The 23,925-nt window shown below is 44.8% G+C and overlaps 1 protein-coding gene across 1 annotated transcript in view; it reads left to right on the top strand.

The window, feature by feature from the left end:
* Positions 1-23,925, top strand: part of nrxn2a (neurexin 2a) — a 156,372-nt gene that overhangs the window by 127,231 nt on the left and 5,216 nt on the right. The window contains exons 15-18 of the mRNA XM_062536723.1: positions 1,754-1,939; positions 15,621-15,788; positions 19,743-19,832; positions 22,856-23,184. Coding sequence (XP_062392707.1) covers positions 1,754-1,939; positions 15,621-15,788; positions 19,743-19,832; positions 22,856-23,184 — 773 coding nt within the window. The remainder of the gene's footprint in view (positions 1-1,753; positions 1,940-15,620; positions 15,789-19,742; positions 19,833-22,855; positions 23,185-23,925) is intronic.

Raw genomic sequence — 23,925 nt, 5'->3', positions numbered from 1 at the left:
GTCTGCTGGATCCCTTAGTGCATTCAAGCCCAGGGGCATTGTTGTGTGTCGTTGCTCACGATTCTCAGTATATTATCATCGTTTCCCTTTTTCTGTCAGTTTTCCATCTAAAAATTGTAATGATAATTGAGGAACAGCAGGAGCATGTGACAGACTGTTGCAGGTTGTTCTAAGAGCATGTGACTGAGTCACTGAAATGGATCCAGCCCAGAGGTATCTGCAGTGATTTACCGTAGAGATATAGCGCCATCAACACCTTTTTTTACCTCCTTCATTTTTAGTTTGGCTTTAAAATATAGTCTTGCATTTGGTCAGCATAAAACAAGTAGATAAAATAGTAGCTGTGAAAACTGGAATTTAAAAAGTGATATACTGTAAGTGTGATGTGAGCGGCGTGATAGAAGTGAATTGACAGTGAAGCAGGGCATGGGGAGTGATCCATTTCTACCGTGTTAGTTCCTCCTTGAGTGTATGGACAATTAGAGCCAAAGGCGTTGGGGTGTGTGCACTCTACAGAGCTTTTACCCCCCTCCCCAAGCATTTCCGACTCTAGACAGTGGAGACATATGGGTTTGCCCTGTGGCACGATACCACCCGCGCTTGAGAACAGAAAATCGAATGTGATATTCAATGGGCAGGCCCCCAGAACTGCTTAACTTGGTGTCGAACTATAGTTTGGGCAAACTGGCAGCAGTCCATGGTTCCAGGACCTCTGCAGCCCCCGCCATGACGCATGCCGTGTGGCTTTTTAAACGCTGTCCTTTCGGCATGGCCAACTCCTTAACACGGCCACATAGTTCAGTCCTGTTGGCAGCCGCGGGGTCGGGCCGGACGGTCAGTCTGTTGCGGTGTTATTTTTTTGCGAGAGGCTCGGGTAATTTCCATCTCTGGCCCCATTTGTTGTGATTTAAAAAACGCTGTGCTGTAGCCCGACGCAGCCGAACGCTCGGCAACAGGTTAGGCAGGTTTCAAGAGCAGGTGTTCACCGCTCTGCCACCCCGGCGCCTTCCTGGGGGAAGGCTCGCCAGATAAGCTAATTTGATCCCCCCTCACCTCCTCTGTTATCTCATTTAGAGCGCGCTAGGTGCCAGGAAGGACAGGTGGCAGCGTGATAGCGACGTGGTGTGGAGGTTAAAGTTTAAAAGCTTTTTTTAAAATTGCGAAGGGTTGCCAAATTGATGAGACATAAATTCAGGCCAAGCACCATAGAAAGATAGAGTCGTACATAATCTATGCCTATCTAAGTGCATGTAAAATGTGTAAGAAATGTAACCCTATCATCCACATTTACTTATTTATGGTAAAATAGGTTTTATGTTGTAAAATTTATGGTATAAGACTAGAATTATGTGTAAACAGTGCATAAACTATGTCCTTATGGTATACGTGTAATTTATTTCTTTCAGCCTTAAAATAACATCATGAAATTAATTATGAAGGCGCCGAGTAGTTCTGGCTCCGAGACACTGATAAAGCAGTCGCTAAGAGGAGTCATGCAGAAGGCTTTCCTTTCCACTTGGCATTTCTGCCTCACGCACTGACACATCTTGGCAGGAGTCTGCTAACCATCAGCTGGCATGACGTCACAAACTAGCAAAAGCATTGTTGTCTCACAAACACTCCAAACTGACCTAAGAGAAGACCAGCACACACCTGATGAAAAACATGTAAATGATCTATCCATTCACCTTTCTTTTCTCTCTTTCTCTCTCTCTCTCTCTCTCTCTCTCTCTCTCTCTCTCTGTCTAAGCAGCTGGGACCACGTACATCTTTGGAAAAGGAGGGGCTCTTATCACGTACACCTGGGCCCCCAACGAGCGGCCCAGCACGAGAGCGGACCGGCTAGCCGTGGGCTTCAGCACGCAGCAGCGAGACGCCATCCTGGTGCAGGTGGAGAGCACCCAAGGCCTCGGAGACTACCTCCAGCTGCACATAGTGAGTACACTGTCTGTTGTCTCTAGACGCTGTATTGTATATCTGTCTATATTCTCTGCACTGCTAGAGTGAGACCATCGGCCAGAGCCAAATCCCTTGCGCGTGTGTGCGCTAACACACTCGGCCAAATGCAACTAATTCCGATTCTGAGAGCCGCTGGCAATCTCATATAGGGACCCAGCAATCATGGGACTGATGTTATCACACAAACACTTTTGATGTGGTGGGTGATGGAGAGTTTATGGGTGGACAACAAAGACTGTTTGAGCCCAAATCGCCAGGAATAGATGGGAGAGAGAAAAGTGAATCTTTACTGTCGTGTGGGGACGGTTTCTGGGTCAGATGGAGTGGAGGAGATAGAGAAGTAGCTCTCCAGAAAAAAGTGCTTAAGGCTACGGCATTATGTGAAGATATTAAGTGACTATTGGCCTCTGACCTGGTAATTGTATTTAAATTGAACACAAAATATTGTGATTCCAGTCAGAGTGTTCAGTACTAAGGAGTCATTTCTGTCACTGACTTTGATACTTTGGCTTCCAATTTCTCTGCCAAAAAAGTAGTTGAGGAAATAGCCAGCATACCTGGCATGCCTAGCATAGCAACATATCTGACAAACTGTGTCTGTGCAAAATGTGATATCCCCTGTTTCAGCCCATGAAGGGAAAGATCATTTGAGGCAGCTGATGGATCCCAACCAGGCTTCATTGCATGGTTAGGACCGGGTGGGGATGAGGGGCAGAATAGACAAAGGTCAGAAAGGAAAACAAACCGTGATATTTGTCCACCTGGAAAGTGTGTGCAATTTTTTTTTTGAAAAGAAATGGGATTCAGCCTGCGATTCAGTCCAAAAAGAAAACACTAAGAACAGCAACATGCCTTCTCTGGAGTGGTCAGCCTGCTAGCATCTCCCCGTGGACCAAGCGTGAAATCGTCCAGGAGCACTCGAACGGATCTTACGAAATCAAAATAAACTGCCCAAGACCTGCAGGCTTCTTTGGCCTCAGCTGAGTCCGGTTTTCATGACTCAGTCGAAAGAGGCCCGGCCAAAAATGGGACACTAGCGAGAAAGTAAGCACTTATGCCAAATGCTCCAAGACTATCCCCAGGGCTGTTGGCAGGATATTCCGAGGACAGAGGAAGTAGATGCTGAACCTTTAAGATGACATGGGTTCAGTTATGTTTAGCGTTGGGCGAATGCGCACAGTTAAACTAGCAGGGTGCTCAGAGAGCGTTGAGAGCCCTGCCAAGGCCAAATGGCATATCACGCAATGTATAGCAGAACAGAAATTAAATTAGCTGAGCAGTCCCATCATGAGTCAGCTCCCTGTCCTAAATGTAATAGTGTCTTCCTCAGGGCATGCTAAACATTTTCACCAAGTTTAAAAAAAAAATTGTCTGGTAAAAGTCTGGTAGTTTTGGGATAATCCTTTTGACAGTCAGACAAACAGACGAATAAATGAACATGCCACAACACATAACCTCAAGACATTGCCCCCTTGATGGAGGTAAAACGATCAGGATGTGGACGATGTGCCATACCTGTAAGGCATCCGTGTTTCCCTTTGTGTCCATTGAACAGTGTGGCATTGTGGTACTTTTCATGCTGCAGTCATCTTCATTTGCATTGTTGTTTGCACAGTGGTTAAGCACTTTATATAGCACTTTGTTATAGCTATCTTTGGCTTCAACAAAGGCATTTTTCAGCTGCCTTTCCTCTCATAAGAATAATTACTTTAGTTTTACTCTTAATTACTTCGCAACATAAAATAATAAAAAAGAGGACATATTTCCCTCCAGAGAAAATGACATGCTTTCCTGGAATATCAAACATTTGCCCATAAGACTGGCATAAACAAAAACACCACTCTATTCCAGTGCCATCCACATCAGCATATATTGTCTCTGTCTCTATTTATGTCTATTTAAACTACACTGAAGTAGAGTTTGTAGTCTCATTAGGCATGAGTCAGGTAAAAAGTAAGCCATCCTTCTGTGTTTAGAACACATAAGGCCTACAATATCCTACTTAGGGTGTTTTCACACCAACATCGTTTGGTGCGCACCAAACGGTCCATTCGTACCAAAACCTCTTAGTTCGGTCCGTTTTCGTTGGTGTGAAAGCATTAATCGCACTCGGGTGCGCACCAAAACAAGCGGACCGAGACCTGCAAAAAGAGGAGGTCTCGGTCCGCTTGACTCCGCACCAAAAGTAGACCTCTGGTGCGGTCCCTCTGGTGAGAACGCGAACTGGGGTCCAAACCATAGACTGTAGGTCAAAATAGTGAGTCAAAATTGGCGCCGATTTCTACCGGAAGATAAACATTGAGAAAAAAATCAATCAGACTAATTTTGGTTCGTTTTCTGGTGTGAAAGCGGACCTCACTGGAGTCTATATGCTACATAATAACAATTTCACTGCCTGAAGCGGACCAAATAATCGAATTAGTGGTGTGAAAGCGCCCTTACATTGCCATTATGGACTGTATGAGGGTATGAGTCTATTGACACCATAGAATACTGACAGACTGATTGTACATTGTCGGCCTACTGTCCATATGCCGGTGAGTCAGTCCACATGAAGTGTTAACTTGTCTGAGGAACAGAAATCGTTTTGCCATTTCATAACCCTCTTCAGTCTACACATTTGTATTCTGTCAAGCTATAGCTATGAAAACCACAGAAAAAGACAGTAATACTCGATAGAGAAATGAGAGCATCTGGGTCATTTTGTGTTCTATTGCACTGTACTGTATATCAGCGTTCACCAGAGAATGCTGGAAAGATGTGTAAATGGCATGAAGGTATGTCAGATTTGAACTGCTCTGGCTGAAACATATTGACCGGACTCACGGCTAAGAGAGTACTGCAGATCTAAGTGGCGAAGGAACTGCTGTTGCCCACCTACAGAAATAAGGTCCTTTGTCTTAAGAACAGCTAGTGTGACAGATATACCGTCGAGGGGGAGGGGATTGGAGGACACAAACTGGCCATTGCGGCACTTTTTTTCCCCCTCTCTAGTGAAGATAGGGATTTCACAGGCCTGACGGAATTTGATCATAGGTTCGAGGTACCGTTCATTTTCTCATATAATCCAGCTGGTCGAGAACAAGACGGCGGCAGGAAATTGCTGTCACCCCTAAGCCGATCTCTCTCAGATGCCCTCTCTCCTCGAGTCCGTGCAGCTCACACGCCCAGCGACGGTGCGGTACCTTATTACCCCGGAGTTCTTGAGAACAGGACACTGTGGCAGAGTCCCGTCGCATGGTATGCGTGCCTCGGAGGAACAACGATGGTTACCGGCGCAGAATCGAGAGAGGGAAAAAAAAGGGGGGGAGGGGAGGGGGGTGGCCTCGTTGGTATTCCTGGCTGGCCGCGCGCTGTATCGATCTAGACGCAGAGGGTCCGGCTTCATCCGTCTTTGAAGCAGGTGGAATGAGGGAGCGCCCGAGATGCACCACCCCTCCTGTCAGTGTCACCGTGATGGATTAATGGAGCTTTAGGTGCGGCCGCGGCAGAGCGCGCGACCCCCGGGCCAAAGGGAAGGAATTGAACGGACGTGTGCGGGCACCTCTGCGCGACCCCCGTGTTTCCAACACCTGTAAGGCCGTAGGCCCGCGCTTGTGCAGGCGCCGTCCGTCCACAAAGCGGCACGGCAGCCTTGGCAGAGGAGGCACGTATTGGGTACTTTTTTAGAGGACATCTGCGAAGCTGTCAAGCCCAGTACATGACATTCCTCTTCGGAATTCAATTACTCTATTCACCACGGCAACAAAGGTTGTTTTTTTCAGTGAATTGTCATCACAAATACTAGGAGGTGCATACAAGGAAAGGAGGGTTTGTCATAGAAATATTGTGTATCTACGTGTGTATTGAACGCATATGGCTTTTTTTAAGTAAAAAAATGCTGCCTTTTTATGTAACGGAGGACAAAAAAAAACATCTCTGCCACTCCCTGGGTGTACAAGACGGAGAAAGTGCGCAGTTATCTCTCCACTTTTCCCTCTCTGCACATTCTGCCTCCTTTTCTTCCTCCTGGTCTCCATTGTGCCTATTGTCGGAGCGCCGGTGCTAACTGCGAGGAGATAACGGGAGGGTGGAGAAGGAGGTTTAGCTGGAGCAGAGGGTCCATTTAGGATTACGGAGCGCGCTGGTGTGCAAGGGAAGTACAATGGCACCGTCGGCTAACAGATCTCCAAAGCATAACACTTGATGACAAACTCGGAGATAATTTGATGCACATCCTGCGGAAAAGACAAAAGAGCAGGGCTGATGAGAAATTAAAGAGCTGGAACCCGTCCCGGCATAATTAGCTGAGCCCACCCGTCTGTTTGATTAATACTCAGATGAAATTAGCCTCCCCTCAGCCGTGGCCCTCTGTAAATTTGCTCCATTAGGCTAGTTAGTCTGCACACAGTGGCAGAGGCTATCTCAGTGGGTCAAAAGGCAAGGGCAGACCGGCCATGCACGTATGACCGGCCAGCGTGTGTGTGTGTGTGTGTGTGTGTAGCACAGAAGGCAGGCTGGCATGGTGCAGGCCTCGTGTCTTTAGTCCCCCGAGTGCTGGGATGACTTCCGGAGCCTTATCCCCGAATCGCTGAGCCCAGCGACGGTGACGATCTCATAAGCCCTCGCACCTCTGGTGCTGCCTGGCAGTCGCAAGCAGCGCCAAACAGCAGGAGAGGAGAGGGAGAGAGAGAGAGAGTGAGAGAGAGAGGCGAGAGAGAGAGGCTCACAGACCGTACCCGAGCGAGGGGGATCGAACGCTTGGGAAGCAGGCGAGTCTCAGCCCCGGTGGCGCGCGCATGCATGCACTCACGCACGCGCGTGCCTCACGTTTGACTCGTGGAGGACTCGGGCCGTGAAGCAGATGCCAGGGGCGGCCGGCTGGCCTCGGGGGAAATCAGTCTTTTTAGTAATGTGTATCCCCTGGACAGATGTGGCATGATTAAAAGACGGAGGGGAAATCTGTCAAAAGGCGGTGCCTGCCGCCATAATTACGCCAGCACCTGCTCTGGAAGAGAGTGGTCTCCCACCATGGGAAGGCATCGCATACAGCACATATAAGAGCACCTCTCATCCCTCCCTGTGTCATCACTCTATCCAGACTGATGTGTGGTCAGATAGATGGATGGGTGATGGATGGGTGGGTCTTGCTAACTTCCTGGTTTCTTCTTATAGTATCTTCTCGTGGCACATCTGAGGAATACTGTGCCCCCAGCAAGCTCACTGTTAAAGCCGCACCAACCGATCGGTTAATCTGCTGATATCATATCCTGTATCATGAATGTCGTATTACTGTAGATCTGGTTTGAATTGCTGATGGAATTGTAAGTATAAGCACTTACAAAAGACTCAGTAAGCAGCATCGTGACATTCTGTTTCTACCTGTCATATTATGGCACATGTGAGAGGTGGCTCAGCATGCTGGCTTTACTGTTATATTATTCCCTTTAGTCTTATTGACAGTAATAATAAGTAGCGGGAGATGATGCGTATTTAATGAATCATAAAGTTGTTTTGATCATTTTGTTAATCAGAATAATCCTTGAGTCTAGCAGTATTGTGAATGTATTGAGAATGTATGAGCTTTTATCCTGTTTACAATATAAGAGACTTCCGTTAGAGCCTCTTCCTTGCTGAATATTGCATGAGGTTTCCACTGATCTGAGTGCAAGAATGCATTTGTTGATGTGCCGTAGTGAAGGGGGCAAGTGAGGGGGATTCTCAAGTCTAAAATGGTGGTGTTCCTGATGGTGCTTCATCCTGTGGACATTGTAGTCTTATAGCACAGCACTGTGTCCTCATGGACATTCAGACCTCTCATGAACATTTGCCATTATAAGTTCCTTATTATTTTAGTGCCATTCCTTTTCTTAACAAAAACATTCTTTTTTTGAAGAAGCATATGGAAATCCCACAGTTGTAAACACCAAAACAGGCATGCACACACCAAGTAAATTTCTGATGCAATAGGAATGAAAATTTCTTCTTCACGGAGCCTTGGAAATTACATATTGTTGTGCATTCCCTTTAGAATCCTCTTTTAGAGGACCAAAATAGAAATGCAGTGTAATCCAAAGGGCTCTGGATCCATTTGCTTTTCATTAGGGATTTGCCAAAAAATTTAAATACATAAAAGAGGATGCACTCATATTTTCATACCATGTTTTATGTACAGAAAATACCCGATAAAGTTACTTTACCGCATCAATCACTTGGAAATAGAGGTTAATTGATGTAAACAGTGGCCTCATAAAACAATTTCTGGCATTAAATCACAATAAAAATGTTATTGATATAGCACTTTTGAAAATGTGGCTCAGAGTGCTTTCCACTCCCATTTGATTGACTAAACAATATGCAAAAAATCCATAAAATGGAGGAAAATAAAAAAAATATTAACAAGCTGTCAGTTGGGAGCTGGCTGCATAAGAGACTCCAGAAGTGTAGGCACTGTTGTTTTGATATATTTTATGTTGTGGGAGAACAATTGTGCTGCTTATCATATTATGGAAACACCTCATAGAGTGCAACAGAACTGTGTCAGAAGTAAACACAGTATCTCATCTATTTTCTACACATGAAAAGCTTCCTTGAAGCAATCATTTTTACTGCCATAATAGATCAGCAAAAATGGGAGTGACCAGAAAAGATGTGTCAGCTAAGCTTCCTCCGTTACAGGACGTGCAAGTCGATGAGTGATTTATGGTATGGAGAGAACCAGGGTCTCAGTCAAACACTGACCTGGAGTGCCCTGTCTTAGCCGTATGAATTTTTGATGGCACGTCTCAGTAGGGAATACAGCGTTGGCCTTTGGTGTGACAGCGGAAAGGCAGCACTCTGCATACAGGAAGATGCGGAGTGAACGCACCCAAGGTGACCCTGCAGTCCCTGAGTAAACAGTCGGGGATGCTTTCACAGCAGGATCAGAATGCTGCAACCGTGTACACCGTTTCCGTCTCCCTCTTGTCATACGGAAAGGCTTTGTTTTAACACTGCAATCCAAGAATTACAAATGAACAATCAGAGGCGAGCACTGCCTGACTGTGCCCAGATACTGACTGGACAGAGCTCTTTATACGCCAGATAAAAATCATTTTTGGCTTAGGAGAATGGCTGTGTCGTAATTGGTTCTGTGCGATTATTGGCTCCCCTTTCGAAATGCTAATATGACCAAAAAAGCCAGGTGCAGTGTGAATAAGTTTCACGTGGTTCCAGAGTAGCGGTGAGCTGGCACAGGATCATTCAGCGCATTCAGCTCCCACATCCTTTAAGGGAATGCAAGTAAAGTAGTGGCGAGCCAGCTATCATTTATTTTGAATGGTAGAATTTTTTTTGGATGCATTTAGTGAACCTATTCCTGTGAGGGTGCAATTTAAAGTTTTTGTTAGATAAGTATACATGTTGTTTAGTTAAACTACAGCAGGCTGACTGGAGATATTTGTGGAAGTTTGACATGGCCAGAGTTTTTCCCCCCCTTTTTTCCTGAGTCTGTGAAAGTAATGAGATTTGGACTTACCGGGTGCACTGGGATATCTCCGTCAGTGAAAACCAGACACTGCAGCGTGAGTGGACCACAGCTTCCTATTTGCCCTCCAGCAGATCCACATTGTGCATGCAGCGCTAGTGATTTGCCTTCAGGCCAGATTAGTCACAGGACAGGCTTTTGAGCACTGCAAAAGGATTAATTGGAGGCCCTGCTTCTCCTGAAATTACAGAGGACTTTATTTGTTTTTCTATCATTATTATTATTTTAAATGTCAAACTATAATCAGTGGAGATGTGAGATGATATGCAGACAGGGTTAATTTTTTAACACACCAGACAATTGATACAGGTGTGTTAGTAGTATCTCCTCTGTTAGCTTTGGTGACCTTCAGGCTCCATGATCAGAAAGAAATGTGAAAGACATACAGCTTTGAATTGTAAGCGTAAAGAATCTACAAAAGCCAGCATTGAGAAAGTGTTTGTTTTGACTTATGTGTACAGTATGTATTTGGTTCGTGTGTATAGCATTAAGCATGAAACATAGATGAGCAAATCATTTTCAAAGCAGGTTTTTTTCAGTGCAACATTTCAGATGGCAAAATGTGATATGTCAAGGCTGTAGCGATAAACGTGCTTTCAAAGACAAGTTTTGTCAGATGATGAAAACCCAAAACACCAGAATGGGCATGTAGCAGACATAAATGTTGGACAAGTGCAAAAAGAAAAATATGAAAGATACATCAATATCTTCGTGGAAGAATTACAAAAAAATGTATTCCATCAATGCGGAGAGTCTACAGAAAAGCATGGCTTTCCAAGAATCAGACCGTGTTCGGCTGCAGCAAAGCATCTCACTGGACAGGACATGCCAGTGATGGTTTACTTGCAGGTCTGAAACGAATCTATCAAGAATTTTGTAGTGTATTATTATTACCTCTCTGCAGATAACTCTGCTTGACAGGCGAGCCCAAAACAAGACAAGCAAAAGCGCCCATTCTCTCCAAATGTCACTGTGCTAGTGTCTCCAGAGGGGGATGCAAGTGTACAATCCATAAAGACCCCCCTAACCCTCCTCCTTTGATTTTCCTGCGGCAGGAACCGGTTGCGCTTCTTCAGCCTCGTCGAATGGAAGTAATCACGTATTCCGTGAGCACAGGTGCTTATCTGCACAACTGGTGGTTATCTCGCAAATTCAGATTACGGGGCCGACGTCAGAGGATGGTAATTTTGGAATCGAGAAAAGGCGCAAAAAAAATCACAATGTCAGTAATCTGCTGTATGTGTTACAAAAGATTGGTAGAAGGGATATGTGAAATAGGCTTGGTGTGAGCTTTTGTTTTTACTCTCTGTTTGAAAAGGACCCAACAGATGACCTTTACGCATAGTCAGATGCGTGAAATAGTGAAACATGTGCCATCAAAACGGGACTGCTGGGTGCTGGAGTTCTTTGCTGTTGATTTTGGCTTTGTGTATTTACCTGTGTTATCATTAGCAGAGAGATAAGTAGCCCGTGGAAATAGGGGGAATGTGCTGGTTTTAATTTGCCACTGAGGCAAAGCATCCAGTTAGCATAAATTAGCTTTATGGCTTCTTTACCCTAGCCAACCCCCCTTGCTTTTTTAAGTAGGGCACCGAATTTAAAAGGGTCCATATTAATGAGAGAGGGTAACACTTCAAGTGGGTATGAATAAATGAGTGACCCACGGTTTCCCTGCCGTTAGATGCAGCACCAGTGGAAGGAATGCTGAATCAGAAAGGGTCTTTGAAGCTATGTACTTTATTTTTTTTACACTTAAACATATCTAAAACCAACACAGCACTCCGACTCAGTTAAGGTTGAATAGATGATGGAAATTCTTTGTCAATTATCATACGGTATAATAATATTCTTTGCCAAATGAGCATGGTATATTATATATGTATGTATGTATGTATGTATATACAGTAGTTGCCATATACTACCCAATAAGGTAGTATTTGTATTGTACATGTACTGTATACTGTAGAGGTAGCGTACACTGGAGTGGTCTGAATAAGATGAGCAGGGCTTCAGAGAGAGCCTACTACACGGGAGGATGTGAGGAGCATCTTGGTAGGGCAGCCGTGCAGCCGGCGAAGGCACGGGGAGTCGGCGGGAGGCCGGCGCGGAGGTGAGCGAGAGGGCATGGCCCGGGCCCAGGGAGCGCCAGGAGGCCGCGCCAGCCTCGCGCTCCGCACAGGAACCCCCCGCCCGCAACACACACTCATCTATTTCAGGCTGCCGCAGGGTGAACGACGGGATAGCGCGCGGAGCCGCCGGGCGGGGCCGAGGCGTCCTCTCCTTCAACCCCCCCGACCACCACACACCACCACACACACCCTCCACCTCCAACCACCCTACCCCCCCCCCCCCCGTTCAACCCCCCCTCCACCTGCACTCCCCCTCCTCACACCTCCTCCGCTCTTTCTTCGCCGCCCGGGCGCAGTGTAGTCACGTGCCGCACCGCGCCGTGCCGCGCCCAACCCCCTCCTCCGCTGCGAGAGGAGAGAGAGGATGTTAGCTACCCCACCGTCAGAGCAGATGGGGTCACTGAACATCACATCGAAGGGCCAGCACTGGAAATAAAGCACCGATGAGTGGGTGAGAGAGAGAGGAAGAGAGAAAGGGAGAGAGAGAGAGAGAGAAAGAAAGAAAGAGGAAGAGAGAGAGAGAGAGAGAGAGAGGAGGAGAGGGGCTTCACGCTTGCTTCACCTTGCCTTTGCCTCTGCGCTAGAGAATGGACATGCGTAAAAGTGGTCCCCTTTACAGTCACACATTAACACCTGCGCCTGCACAACAAGCAGTCTCATGATTCCCCTGTGAATGTACAGGACATTCATTCTTGTTCGAGATCACATGATCAAACTGTTAGGGGAGGCTTTCCTTTCCAAGAACATCGGAGTGGCTTTCACCTCCGGAGTTCACTAAAAGGTTGTGCTCAGTATAGCAACTGCATACATAAATGTGTGCATACTGTACATGCAGTAATAGTCTCTCACGTGCATAGTTATATATTTAAAAGCACATTAATTTTCCAAATAGAGCCTACTGTAATAGAATGAAAGAAGACATGGCACTTGGCCTGCAGATGAACCAAACAGGTTGGCTGGAGTCTTGGCTGTGCTTATGAATATTTAACCAGGTGTGCCATGCAGGGTGTGAGGTGTGGTGATTTAGAGACACATTGTGTTAGGACCTCAGAATCTGATCCGTGAGAGGACCATCACATCTGTGTGTGTCAATCTGTGTGAGGACATTTTTTTTATGAGGACATTGGGATCTGGTTGTGGAATTCAGTGTGACTACTATTTGAGTGACTGACAATTGACATCCTTTAGATTTTCATCATATGAGACCAGGCTTTGAAAAAGACAGGGCGGGGCTCTTCTCAGGCGAAGGTATGGGGGGAAAAGCTTGACACTGGAGGACAATTCATGATTCTTTGCTTAAGTATTCACTAGGCATTGAGCACTGGCCATGGGCACTGGAGTGATGGATCTTTCCTCGTGCTAGTGAAATGGATGGAGAGGTGCTATTGTGCTGGAGGCTGTCAAAGAAAAAGACAGAACATGGAAGCACGGAGATGAGGGTGTAGAGAGACAGTTCTATAAGCCCCTTGGATTGCATCCAGAGACAGGTAAATGATAACACTGACAATGTACTCCCTCTCTCATGAAACATAACCCACCAGCAGTCCTTCAATCAAAGCCAGTCTGCTGCATCAATGGTTATATATTGCAAGAAGGAGAAATACTGCTGGTATGGTGCAGGAATTATCAAGATATATGCCGGATCATAATGTAGGCAGTCAGACTTTAATGATGACTACATTTTTAAAGGAAAGAATGAACTTACTTTGTTATTGATTACACTGATACAGATTAACTGCTGCCTCCTACAGTAGAACATTATCCCTGGGTATTGGGGCATAGACATGGCACAATTAGAATAATAAGTCATTTGAAATATAGTCTGTCTTCCTGAAGTTAGACTGTGGACAGTGACCCTTTACTTATATACTGCACAATGGGTCATTTTAGCCTATGGCTCACCTCTAGGGTTAGTTTCAAGATTTCAAGTAGCATTTGTGAGTGCCTTGTAATGATGAGGAAACATGATGTTTTGGTGCCTCCATCCCAATTAGGTGTAATTAGTTTCCTCGGCGCAAATTAAAAGCCCACAAACCCCGTCCTGCAGAGAGGGTACTGAGGAGAGAGCTGCTTTCAAATCCCCTCTTTGTGTGATTGAGTCAGAGTGCCTCTCTCTCCCTCTCTCTCTCTGTTGGCGTTCGGAAGTACCATCTCTCATTAGTGTGCAGGGGTTAGCCCACAGTTTTGTTTGTGTTTAAGTTGTTCCTCCCTCCATTAAAGAAGCACTCGTATACATGGGCGGGTGACTGATGTGCCGGTCGTCCACATAGACACGAGATAAGGGACGGGAGGGCAAAATGGCTGAGGGGGGGGGGTTCCGATTCAGCTAACCCCATTAGCCGGCAGTCCTTGATCTTGTGTGTGTATCTCTGAAAGCCCCAATCAGTCCTCCAGGAGGAGAGAGGGAGCGGGGGGCGCGAGGGCTGCGTTTTGTTTCCGAGATGGATTATTCAGGAAGAGGGAGGGAGACGAGACGAAATGAAGACTTACCATCGGGCGAGGCATCTCGAGAGGGCGAGGGTGCCAAGGGCCCGCGATGAAATGATTTCCACCTTGCTCGATATGAACTGGAATTCCTGTGTGTCCTCTGCTGAATACATGAATACTGCTTGGCGGTATTCGAAGCCAGAGTGCATGGCAGTCTATTTCATCATGCTCAGGAAGAAGAACAAGGATTTCTGCCATGATTTCGCACTCCCAAAAAAGGGAAAGCTGGAGAGCACCTGATTAGCCGGATCCATTTCTCTCTATGCAGCACTCAGTCGGCCTGTCTGTCTGTCTGTCTATCCACCTACCCAGCTATGTATCTCTTCATCTCTATATCCATCCCTGTGTCTGCAGTAGATATACTATATCATAGTTATACTTGTATATAACCATAACTGTAAAATTACCTTTAGAAAAACAACTATTCCGAAAATGAATATTGTGCTTGAAATGAGAAAGAATCCAGTGAATGCACACATTTGAAAGGCAGATCAGTTGTGGCAAGCACAACAATAGCCATGGAATCTCTCATTGTGTTTGAGCCGTACCCCTGATACGGCTCGAAGGACCATTTCTTTCTTTGTATTCACAACATGTTCTGGCAGCATGTTCAGCCATTTGTCAGACACCTGCATTCCAATCAGCTTCCTCCGCGCATACAGACTGGACCCTGACTCTGCAGGGCTCCGAGCCAGCCGCTCCCACATGCATGCACGCCCGCAGTGGCTCCTGTTTAAAATGAGTGGAAATCATTTGATCACCTCCAGCCTGGCGCATTAGCACTTTGACCCATTCTCCCCTCTTGCTGCTGCAGCGGCACCCGTGATTGCACACACACACACACACACACACACACACACACACACAAGGCTCACCCCCCTCGCTCGCCACGCCAGCTCACATCTGAGCTCCAGACATCCAGACAGCCCCGCCCAGGGCATGTCCCCTGGCAGGCCTTCCATCTGGGACTTGAGACAGAGGCAGTGGAGGGTGGAAGGGAAGACCAAATAAGTGCGAATTCAGAAACAGCAGGATGCTGTCAACTCTGATCCATGTCAGAGTATTAGGTGGGCGCGGAGGGGAGAGGCAGGTGATGAATGCAAAGCGCTGAGGCACATTTACAGAGGACGATGCCCAGGCTCCCCTCCCAAGGGTACGCTGCTACAACACGACATGACAGATGCCATTTTATATGCTGGCTCTGTCGGCTATATGTTGCCTTTTGCTTTTTACGGCTGTTGTATTTGTCATTTTATGCTTTGCGCTTTTTCAATCTATCTTTTGTGGGTTTAACTAAATAGGTATTTGCATTTGTGGCGTCCTGTAACATTTGGGCAAGGACACTGAACAACGCTGAAAATTAGCCTTCATTTGCAGTTTTGATGTTGATGGATGAGCATTTAACTGATATCAAGTTCTTTCCGTATCCGTATTACCAATGTCCGCTGAATCTCTGAAAAACGTTGAATGTGTTGAAACATATAGCTCCATTTATCAGATTTTTCTCAACATATTTGAATTGTTTCTTGTTCTACAGGAAGAGGGAAAAATAGGAGTCATATTCAATGTCGGGACTGATGACATCACCATCAATGAGCCTGCCATCACAGTGGCCGACGGAAAGTACCATGTGGTGCGTTTCACGCGCAGTGGTGGCAATGCCACTCTCCAAGTGGACAACCAACCGGTCATTGAACGCTACCCTGCAGGTAGGACACCAGATGAATCATGGGGGGTCAAATGGTTAGATGACGACGGTCGGTGAACAAGAACACCCCCCCGTGTTGATGTATCTGTAACCCTTGCCAGAGTGGAGAGAAAGAGAAACAGAATGATGTTGAGTAACAAAAAGTATTTTACTGAAAAAGTAAACTAACAGATCCATTATTTCATTATTTTTCAAGACATCCTAAATATTCTAAAAGAACCCCATGGCAAGGAAAGGAATTCAGAAATAAGTTGCAGGCTTGTCTTTTTTTTTTTTTTTTTTCTTGCAGCGAAGTGCAAATCAATTCCAATTGGAGCCTGTATGGCGTTTTATTGGGAAGCGTAATATTTCACTTTTTAACTATTCCCAGAGTCACCACATGGAGAGCACAGATAACTACAGCATGAACAATCTAATAATGATCAGAAATTGACACAGTCGCCCCAAGTTGGCTCGCCTCACTCAGTTTGCCCAGCCGTCGATGTGCTGCATTTTGCACTTGTTTTAAAAAAAAGCTTGTTTGGGTTTTTGGCAAGAAAGGAAGGGGGCAGATATACCGCTGGAAATATGACTCCCCCTTTAGCAGGGATTTGTTGACGCTGGCGTTCCTTAAGCAGCTCAGCCACAGTTTCAGCTTCCCTCTCACTGCAGTTTTCAGTGAGAGACACACGACGACAGCAATGACTTTATTAAATATGTATATAATGACATTGGTTGTCTGTGTGAGTCTGATAACATTACCATATTTGAGGCGACACCATAGCTCCGTCAGCCTACGACAAAAAGGTTAAAAAAAATGTCTTTTTGAACCACTGTGTGTGTTTTACTCGATTGTTATCTTTCTTTCCTCCGTGCGGTCCAGGAAGACTCTCTCTCTCCTCTTTCTCTTTCTCTTTCCCTCCACTGTGTGCTCAGGGACCTGTTTCTTCACTCTGCTGCTGTTGAACAGGAAGACATTTTCTGTCTCTCTAATAGCTTCCCCTGCAGTGTTTCAATTTTTATTCAATTTGGATCCCACTAGGCCTGCAAGATTACTGTGCAGGATCGGAGATCTCCTCAGAACCACAGGCCTCGGCAACCAGGCAAACTTGAATAGGCTTGTGCAGACAGTATATATGATAAGAAAAACACACCCAATTATCTTTTTTTTTTGTCTCTCTTTAGTTAGATAAAGTAATTTGCAAATGTTCAAGTTTTACTGTGCCATTATGGTAGAGTCTACAGCTACAAAGTCTACAGCTCCAGGGTTAACGCTTGAGCTAGACTAGATTACTGCAACGGCTTTACCTTCAGAATCACTACAGGCTTTTCAACAGTTACATTCATATGTAGTCTCACAGAGGAGGACACACAGGAATTGTGTAGTCAAGGACACATGAGATTCTCGTGCCATGAATGTCGCTGAAGAAAATGGCTCGTCCGCCATTTACTCACTCGACTAAGCTGTTTATTTTTTAATGTGCTATTTTGGGGCTTGCCTGTGCTGTTGTCACACATTAGAGCCTTTAAAACAGGATTAGGAAGGTGCGATGCTTGGGCCTCGTTCAGAGTCCAGGGCAGGCAGCCAGATGGGACCGAAATAGCCCCTGTGTCTGAGTGAGGGAGAAATGGCTCCTGAAAATGACAGAAGTCTCTTATCCAATCCATTTGTGCCCTTTCGTGTCGAAAGTACTGAGAAAAAAGCCCAGTATGATTATATGTTTTAGATCCATGGTAACGATCACTTTGCCAGGGCTTGCTGATTATCTAATTGCTACTAATTAAGATAATGGTCCCTTTACTGTCGTAGACATGCAGACCTATAGACATACAGTCATATAATAGTGTTAGACTTTGCTATGTCATTATCTTTGAAATTGTAGTTGAATAGGTTGTGTTTACCCCTCATTAAAAAAGTCTGGTTGAAATGAATTTCACAGATTCAGAAAGACAGGCCTTGTAAAGTTTGGTCGAGTTGAATACATACTGGCATTAGAACACAAAATCGTTTTTACTGATGCTTTTTGAAATGCATATGAGGGTTTAATCAACTCGCCACCATGTGTTTTATATTCTCTCTGACAATTGATTGTCAGCGGCGTTGCTGTATACAGTATTATGTTCTCATTTCTGTTCTCTCAAGCCTGCATGCAATGAGTCATGACCGACGCTCACAGTCACACCGGCCAGATTTAGCAATTAATTTGAGTTGAGAGTACTCAACCAACTCAATAACCAACTGATCTTCCGCTGAATGTTAACACCCCATCTTATATACTCAGGTGGTAGTTTTATTGCCAGATCCAACTGCTGTGTAATGCAATTTTCCACCTGAACAGTTCTTAATGCCCTCTTCACTAATCCTGCAACTTTGTCCACTTTGGCGAAATTGCTCACTCAAATGCCACTGGCTGATGGCCCGATGTGTACACTGCAGGCCAGATACTTACGAATGCACCATTTTGCATCAATTCTTTGAATGTTTTTACTTTTACCGAAACCAGTGCAGTAAACCTCACTGTTTGGATTATCCACTCTCAAAATTAAAAAAGCATAATATCAACAAACAGCAGCTGGCTTGTTAAGTGGAAAGACTTGCCATGTTCAGTGATTAAGGCTGACTCATATGGGATAGGTCTTGGGAAATAAAGAATGTAAGCACATAATATTCTGTTACCACCTATGGATTTTGTGATTATACTGTACTCTGACGCATTGTGAGCCCACATATGCATTTTAGTGTGTCATCTCCATATGCGGATAGTTGTAATGTTCTTTTCAGATCATCCTTTGCTCGGCCTATTCACCGCCAGAAGCTAAATTTTGCATGCCAGTTGCCTAGTATCATCGGTTTTGCTGTAAACCTTTTGTATCTGAGGTTTCACAAATAGCTCAAGGAGGTATTTCAGGTTGGAAATTGCCTCTGAAGGAAAACTGTGTACCCACCATGCCTGTTTCACAGTGACATCTCTATTTTGACTTTTAACAGTTTGTACATACACACTGGTCCTGAGGTAATTTCACTCCTCTGTGTGTTTAAACAGCTATGGCTGGAATGACAAAATAAAAATTGAACTGGAAGTTGGTTAGCGTTGACTGAAGTTGCTACTGGGAGTCACACTGTTGGGAAGAATGAGACTCGTACTGTTGGGGAAGAATGACATGTTGTGCCAAGGCACTAGCGGAGATTCCATAGTAAAATCCCAGGGCAGACTATATCAGCCCCTCATCATTCACTCACTCTGAATGGGCGCCGTTCAGGGAGTTCCTCTGCTGTTTACCGAAGAGCGCACTTGTCAGAGTTCCTCACACACCGAGGCTCAGTCAGTGCCAGGGAGCCGTGTTCTTTTCATTTTTTATTTCATCAGTGGAAGAACATCTTCGGGTTTTTTTTTTTTACCTGGAGCTTTGCACTCACTGTGTGCAATATGAATGACTGTCTTGATGATTTATACCGGAAAGTGTTTGCTGTAGTTTATTTTATCCAAATTTTGTATTCATCTGGAGACACTGTGGGGGAGCCTTTGAGTTATTTATGATGTGCTTGACATTTCACAAGCATGTTTGAGAAAATGTCTTCCTGATTCCGTTCTAAAGATGTATTAAAAGTCAGAGTATGTGAATGTTTGATCTGTTTTATCTTAAAATTGCATGCATTGATATGTTGCCTTAATGCCTCATTCCCTCTCTTTGATGCAAATTTCCAGGGAATATTTATATCAAATCCAACATTAACGATGATGACTAAACAATACTAAATATGTCTCCTATAAATATAAATAAACATATTTCTAACTAGAGGATGGTCATAAATCTGAACTCTAACCCACCATAAAATAAACCTAACTTTGGCGCATTAACCCGAAAGCTAATTCAGAATTGCTAAACTTGCTAGATTTGATGCCATGTCTTTCTCCTTGTGACCCATGAACTTCTTGATGTTAACCTCCTATCTGTCTTTCTAAATTCTTTGAAGGGAACTATGATAATGAACGGCTGGCAATTGCTAGACAAAGAATCCCATACAGGCTTGGTCGGGTAGTTGACGAGTGGCTACTCGACAAAGGTAAAAACAATTAATTGATTAACAAATTTAACTTCTTCACAATGTCTCTGAGAGATGTGCAGTTCATAGCGACGCTCATAGAGTGGTACACTTCCACATAGCATAATCAGAACTTCATCAATTGGATTCGATTATTTGTACAGCAAAGAGTTTCAACAAAATGGCTGACATGCCGCACTGGGCCAAACGATCTCCACTGAGTGTCTTCCTCTCCTTCCACACCTAGAACTGCATCCTGTCAGAGACGGTGGTGTAATAACGTAACAATAACCCCCACTAACCCTCCAATAATATTCCATCATAACTGTCTGTAAATAGATGCTGGTTTTTATATGTCGTATGTCTGCTCCTGTGAACCCCCTCTAACACCTCTAACACTTCTCATTAAACAGTCTTTTCTAAACAGTGCTTAACCTCAGACTCTAACCCCTGTGCTAAATAGTCAGGAGTTAAATAGGAAGAGCACATCTAAATGGTTTTATAAATATGATCTCCAAAGAAAAACAACTCTTCATTTCTCTTCATTTAATTCAGTCTTTTATCAGTAGATATACTAAATGCTTTTCTAACATGCTGGATGATCAACATAATGTTATTATCACAACCACTGACTATATGCCTGGCCAAACAGCATATGCCTTACCACTAATTGATTAATAAAGACTAAAAAACTGTTTTACCCCCTTGTATTACCAATTAAACATGTATTGTGGCAATTTCCTGAAAGTTTAATAAGTTTGTGTGGACAGTATTGAGTCAGTTTCTGAAGTAATTATCAAGTAACTACAGATAAAAAAAAAATGCAATTATGTTTGTCTAGTAGAAGGAGTAAACAAAGAGCTCTTTCCATTTTCATGTTACCTACAGCCTCCTCATTGCTCCCTTTGCTGTTTAGTGGACTTAGTGACTCAATGGTCCTCTTGTATTTCAAAATAAAAGGGAGCATGCCAAGCCTTTTAAAAACTGACATTTTAAGCCATGAAATAGAGAAAATGGTTGTAAATATTTAATTTTTAATCAAATTCATTACCCAGTGGGTTAGACCTCTCTAAAGAAGACACAGCCCAGAGCTTTCTTGAAAATCATAACGCCATGCTTCTAATTCTCATTCTGATTTCATTATGAACCCCTAAAGACATCAACTCAACTCAGAGTCAAAGGGAAAACATCCCCCTGCCCTGTTTTGCTGAGATACTGTAGTCTATAGTTTCCACATCTCCGTAAGGCTCTAGTGTCTAAGAGCAAGTCTGAGATAATACGTCTGTGAAGCTGTTAAATCCGCTACAGAAAGGTGAAAGCAAAAATAAGAAGAGGAAGCACTAACAGATGCGGCAAAATGCTCAGCAACAGCAAGTGTTAATTGCCATATCACTGCGACTCATTTGTTAACTTCAGGAATGAATCTCAGTGTAGTATTAAATTACTCTCACAGATGGAATACAGTAAAATGACATATTCAATACCAGTGTAGTATGTTTTTTTTTTTCTTCATATATTCCATGTTATGTGCCACCTTACTGGCCTAGTAACTTCATTTAACTTGTAGCCCTCAAAAGCCTGAGGATCCCCTCCATTAACCATAAAGAGGCTCTTACCAGCGGCCTTACATTATAAAAGCCTACTTGATAATGCACTGAGGCTGAGCACATCATTTGCCAGTTTAAATAGACAACATTAGCCTGGACTGGACTGATGCCAGTTTTTAACAACTAGTCTTTCAGTCTTTCAGTGACTTCCTAAACTAACAAGCTTGAGATTGACATATTAGCGTTTGGCTATCTTGGTTAAATAATTTCCCATAGAGGCTGCATTGTCTGTTGCACTCTTAATGTGACATATCTGTAAATAGACTGGAAAAAAATCTTTAAACCAGTTATTGAAACATTAAATGAAGATTAGAATTTTATAATTCTGGATGTACTGAATCATATATGTGTGATTCATCGGCTGTCTTTAGTGAAGGTGTGATTCAGCCCAGTTAATTTTTTCCAATCGAGCGGAGCAGTTTTTCATTGCTTCCCAGCTCAGACTTTCAGTCTACAGATCATTTCAAGTTAATTGCAAAGATGAAGGTATACAGAGGGACCCCAAGTCATTTGCACTCTGTGTGTCTCTCTCTGTGTGTGTGTGTGTGTGTGTGTGTGTGTGTGTGTGTGTGCGTGCGCATGTGCACATGCGTGTGTGCGTGGGTGGGTGTGCATACAGTATGTGCGTGTGTGTGTGTGTGCGCTTGTGTGTGTGTGTGTGTGTGTGTGTGTGTGTGTGTGTGTGTGCGTGCGCATGTGCACATGCGTGTGTGCGTGGGTGGGTGTGCATACAGTATGTGCGTGTGTGTGTGTGTGCGCTTGTGTGTGTGTGTGTGTGTGTGTGTGTGTGTGTGTGTGTGTGAGAGAGTTTGTGTAATTCATTACTGTGGATCTGAGGCCATATGTCTGTGCATGGAGCAAGAACAGGGGAGGGAAAGTCTTCTACGTACTGTAGATGGTGGTGGGAAGTTGAACCCATTATTGTTGGAGCTGGTGGCCGACCAGGTCGTCCTCTATGCAGATTAGAAGAAACAAGGCCTCTGCGTCTAAATAAAACATCATCAGAGGCTCTCTGCACTCTCATTAATATTGTCCTCCAGTTCCACTCATTCTCCTTCCTTCATTATCTCCCACTGAAGTCTCATATGACTTCTGAGGCATAGCCTAGATGATGCGTGCTCATTTGTTTCCCAATGATTTGCGTTTCGTAATGTTCTTTTTTTGAGGCTGTCATGCACACTTGTGCTGTCAGTGTTAATGTACTGTGGTGGAAAGCCATATATTTGTTTGTATCACTTGGTGGTCCTTGATATTTAATCAGAAAATCAGAAAAACCGGGAACCAGATTCAATAATGTGCTACGTTTTGCTCCTTTTATTTTCCCCCCTTCATCTCCCTCACTCCGTCTCTCTCTCTCTGTCAATCTCTCTCTCTCTCTCTCTCTCTCTCTCTCATTCTCCAAACTGTCTCTTTTCTCACTCCTCCGACGCATCACAGGACGACAGCTGACCATCTTTAACAGCCAGGCGGCCATCAAGATCGGCGGCCAGGACAAGAGCCGCCCCTTCCAGGGCCAGATCTCCGGCCTCTACTACAACGGGCTGCAGGTGCTGAAGCTGGCGGCCGAGGGCGACGCCAACGTGCAGGTGGAGGGCAACCTGCGCCTGGTGGGCGACGCGCCGTCCGTCCTGTCCGCCGAGACCACCTCGGCCACGCCGCCGGCCGCCGGCGACATGTCCACCACCATCATGGAGACCACCACCACCATGGCCACCACCACGACCCGCAGACAGCGCTCCCCAAGTCTGAAAGACAGCATCACACAGGTCAGTAAAAGGGTGGAGTGGGGGGAGGTAGGGGTGGAGGTGAGGGTGTGCGTGGGTGGGGGTGTGGAGAGAGAGAGAGAGGTTGGCGGAGTCAGTGAAAATGAACTTATTATCATTGAAGCAGACTCCATTAAACGTTAACACACCATTAGTTTTCATAATCCAGCTGCGAGTGAGGCAGCCGGGGCTCTGTGTGAGCCATCATTTTGCGCGGCCTCTTGCCACGATCCTGATCAAATATTAATGTTTCTGGGGGCTGCCGATGAGGATATATGAGAAGCCAAACTGGATCAGTACCTCGCGAGGATCCAGTGGTGAGAAAACGAATATGCCAGACAATGGACTGTGAGATAAGAGAAAGTTTCGATCATGTTATCGTTTGACCTTTTCGCTGTCATGCGATATTGGGACTTTTCAAGCTGCGGTGGACAAAACGGGGGGTCTCGCTAAAAGCTGATAAATGATGACACGCAGTGGGGCTGCGGTAGCTTCAGAATTAGTCTCCGATTTTCATGGATGGACGCACGGTCTCTCTCCTTCACCATCTCCCTCTAACGTCCTTTAATCCCTCCTAATCAGTATTTTACTTACTGAATGACTCCTCGCAGTCAACACATATGGCAAACCAGTCGTATTTTGAGCCCAGAGATTTACAAGTTAAAGCCAACAGCTTTAGGATATCAGAGCGTTCAGCGCAAATTGAGTTTTACAGATGCAATATCTAAAGAGGTGCTCTGTAAT

The sequence above is a fragment of the Sardina pilchardus genome, chromosome 5 (genome assembly GCF_963854185.1).
Source record: "Sardina pilchardus chromosome 5, fSarPil1.1, whole genome shotgun sequence".
Classification (NCBI taxonomy): domain Eukaryota; kingdom Metazoa; phylum Chordata; class Actinopteri; order Clupeiformes; family Clupeidae; genus Sardina; species Sardina pilchardus.
This window is presented reverse-complemented; position numbering and strand designations above follow the sequence as displayed.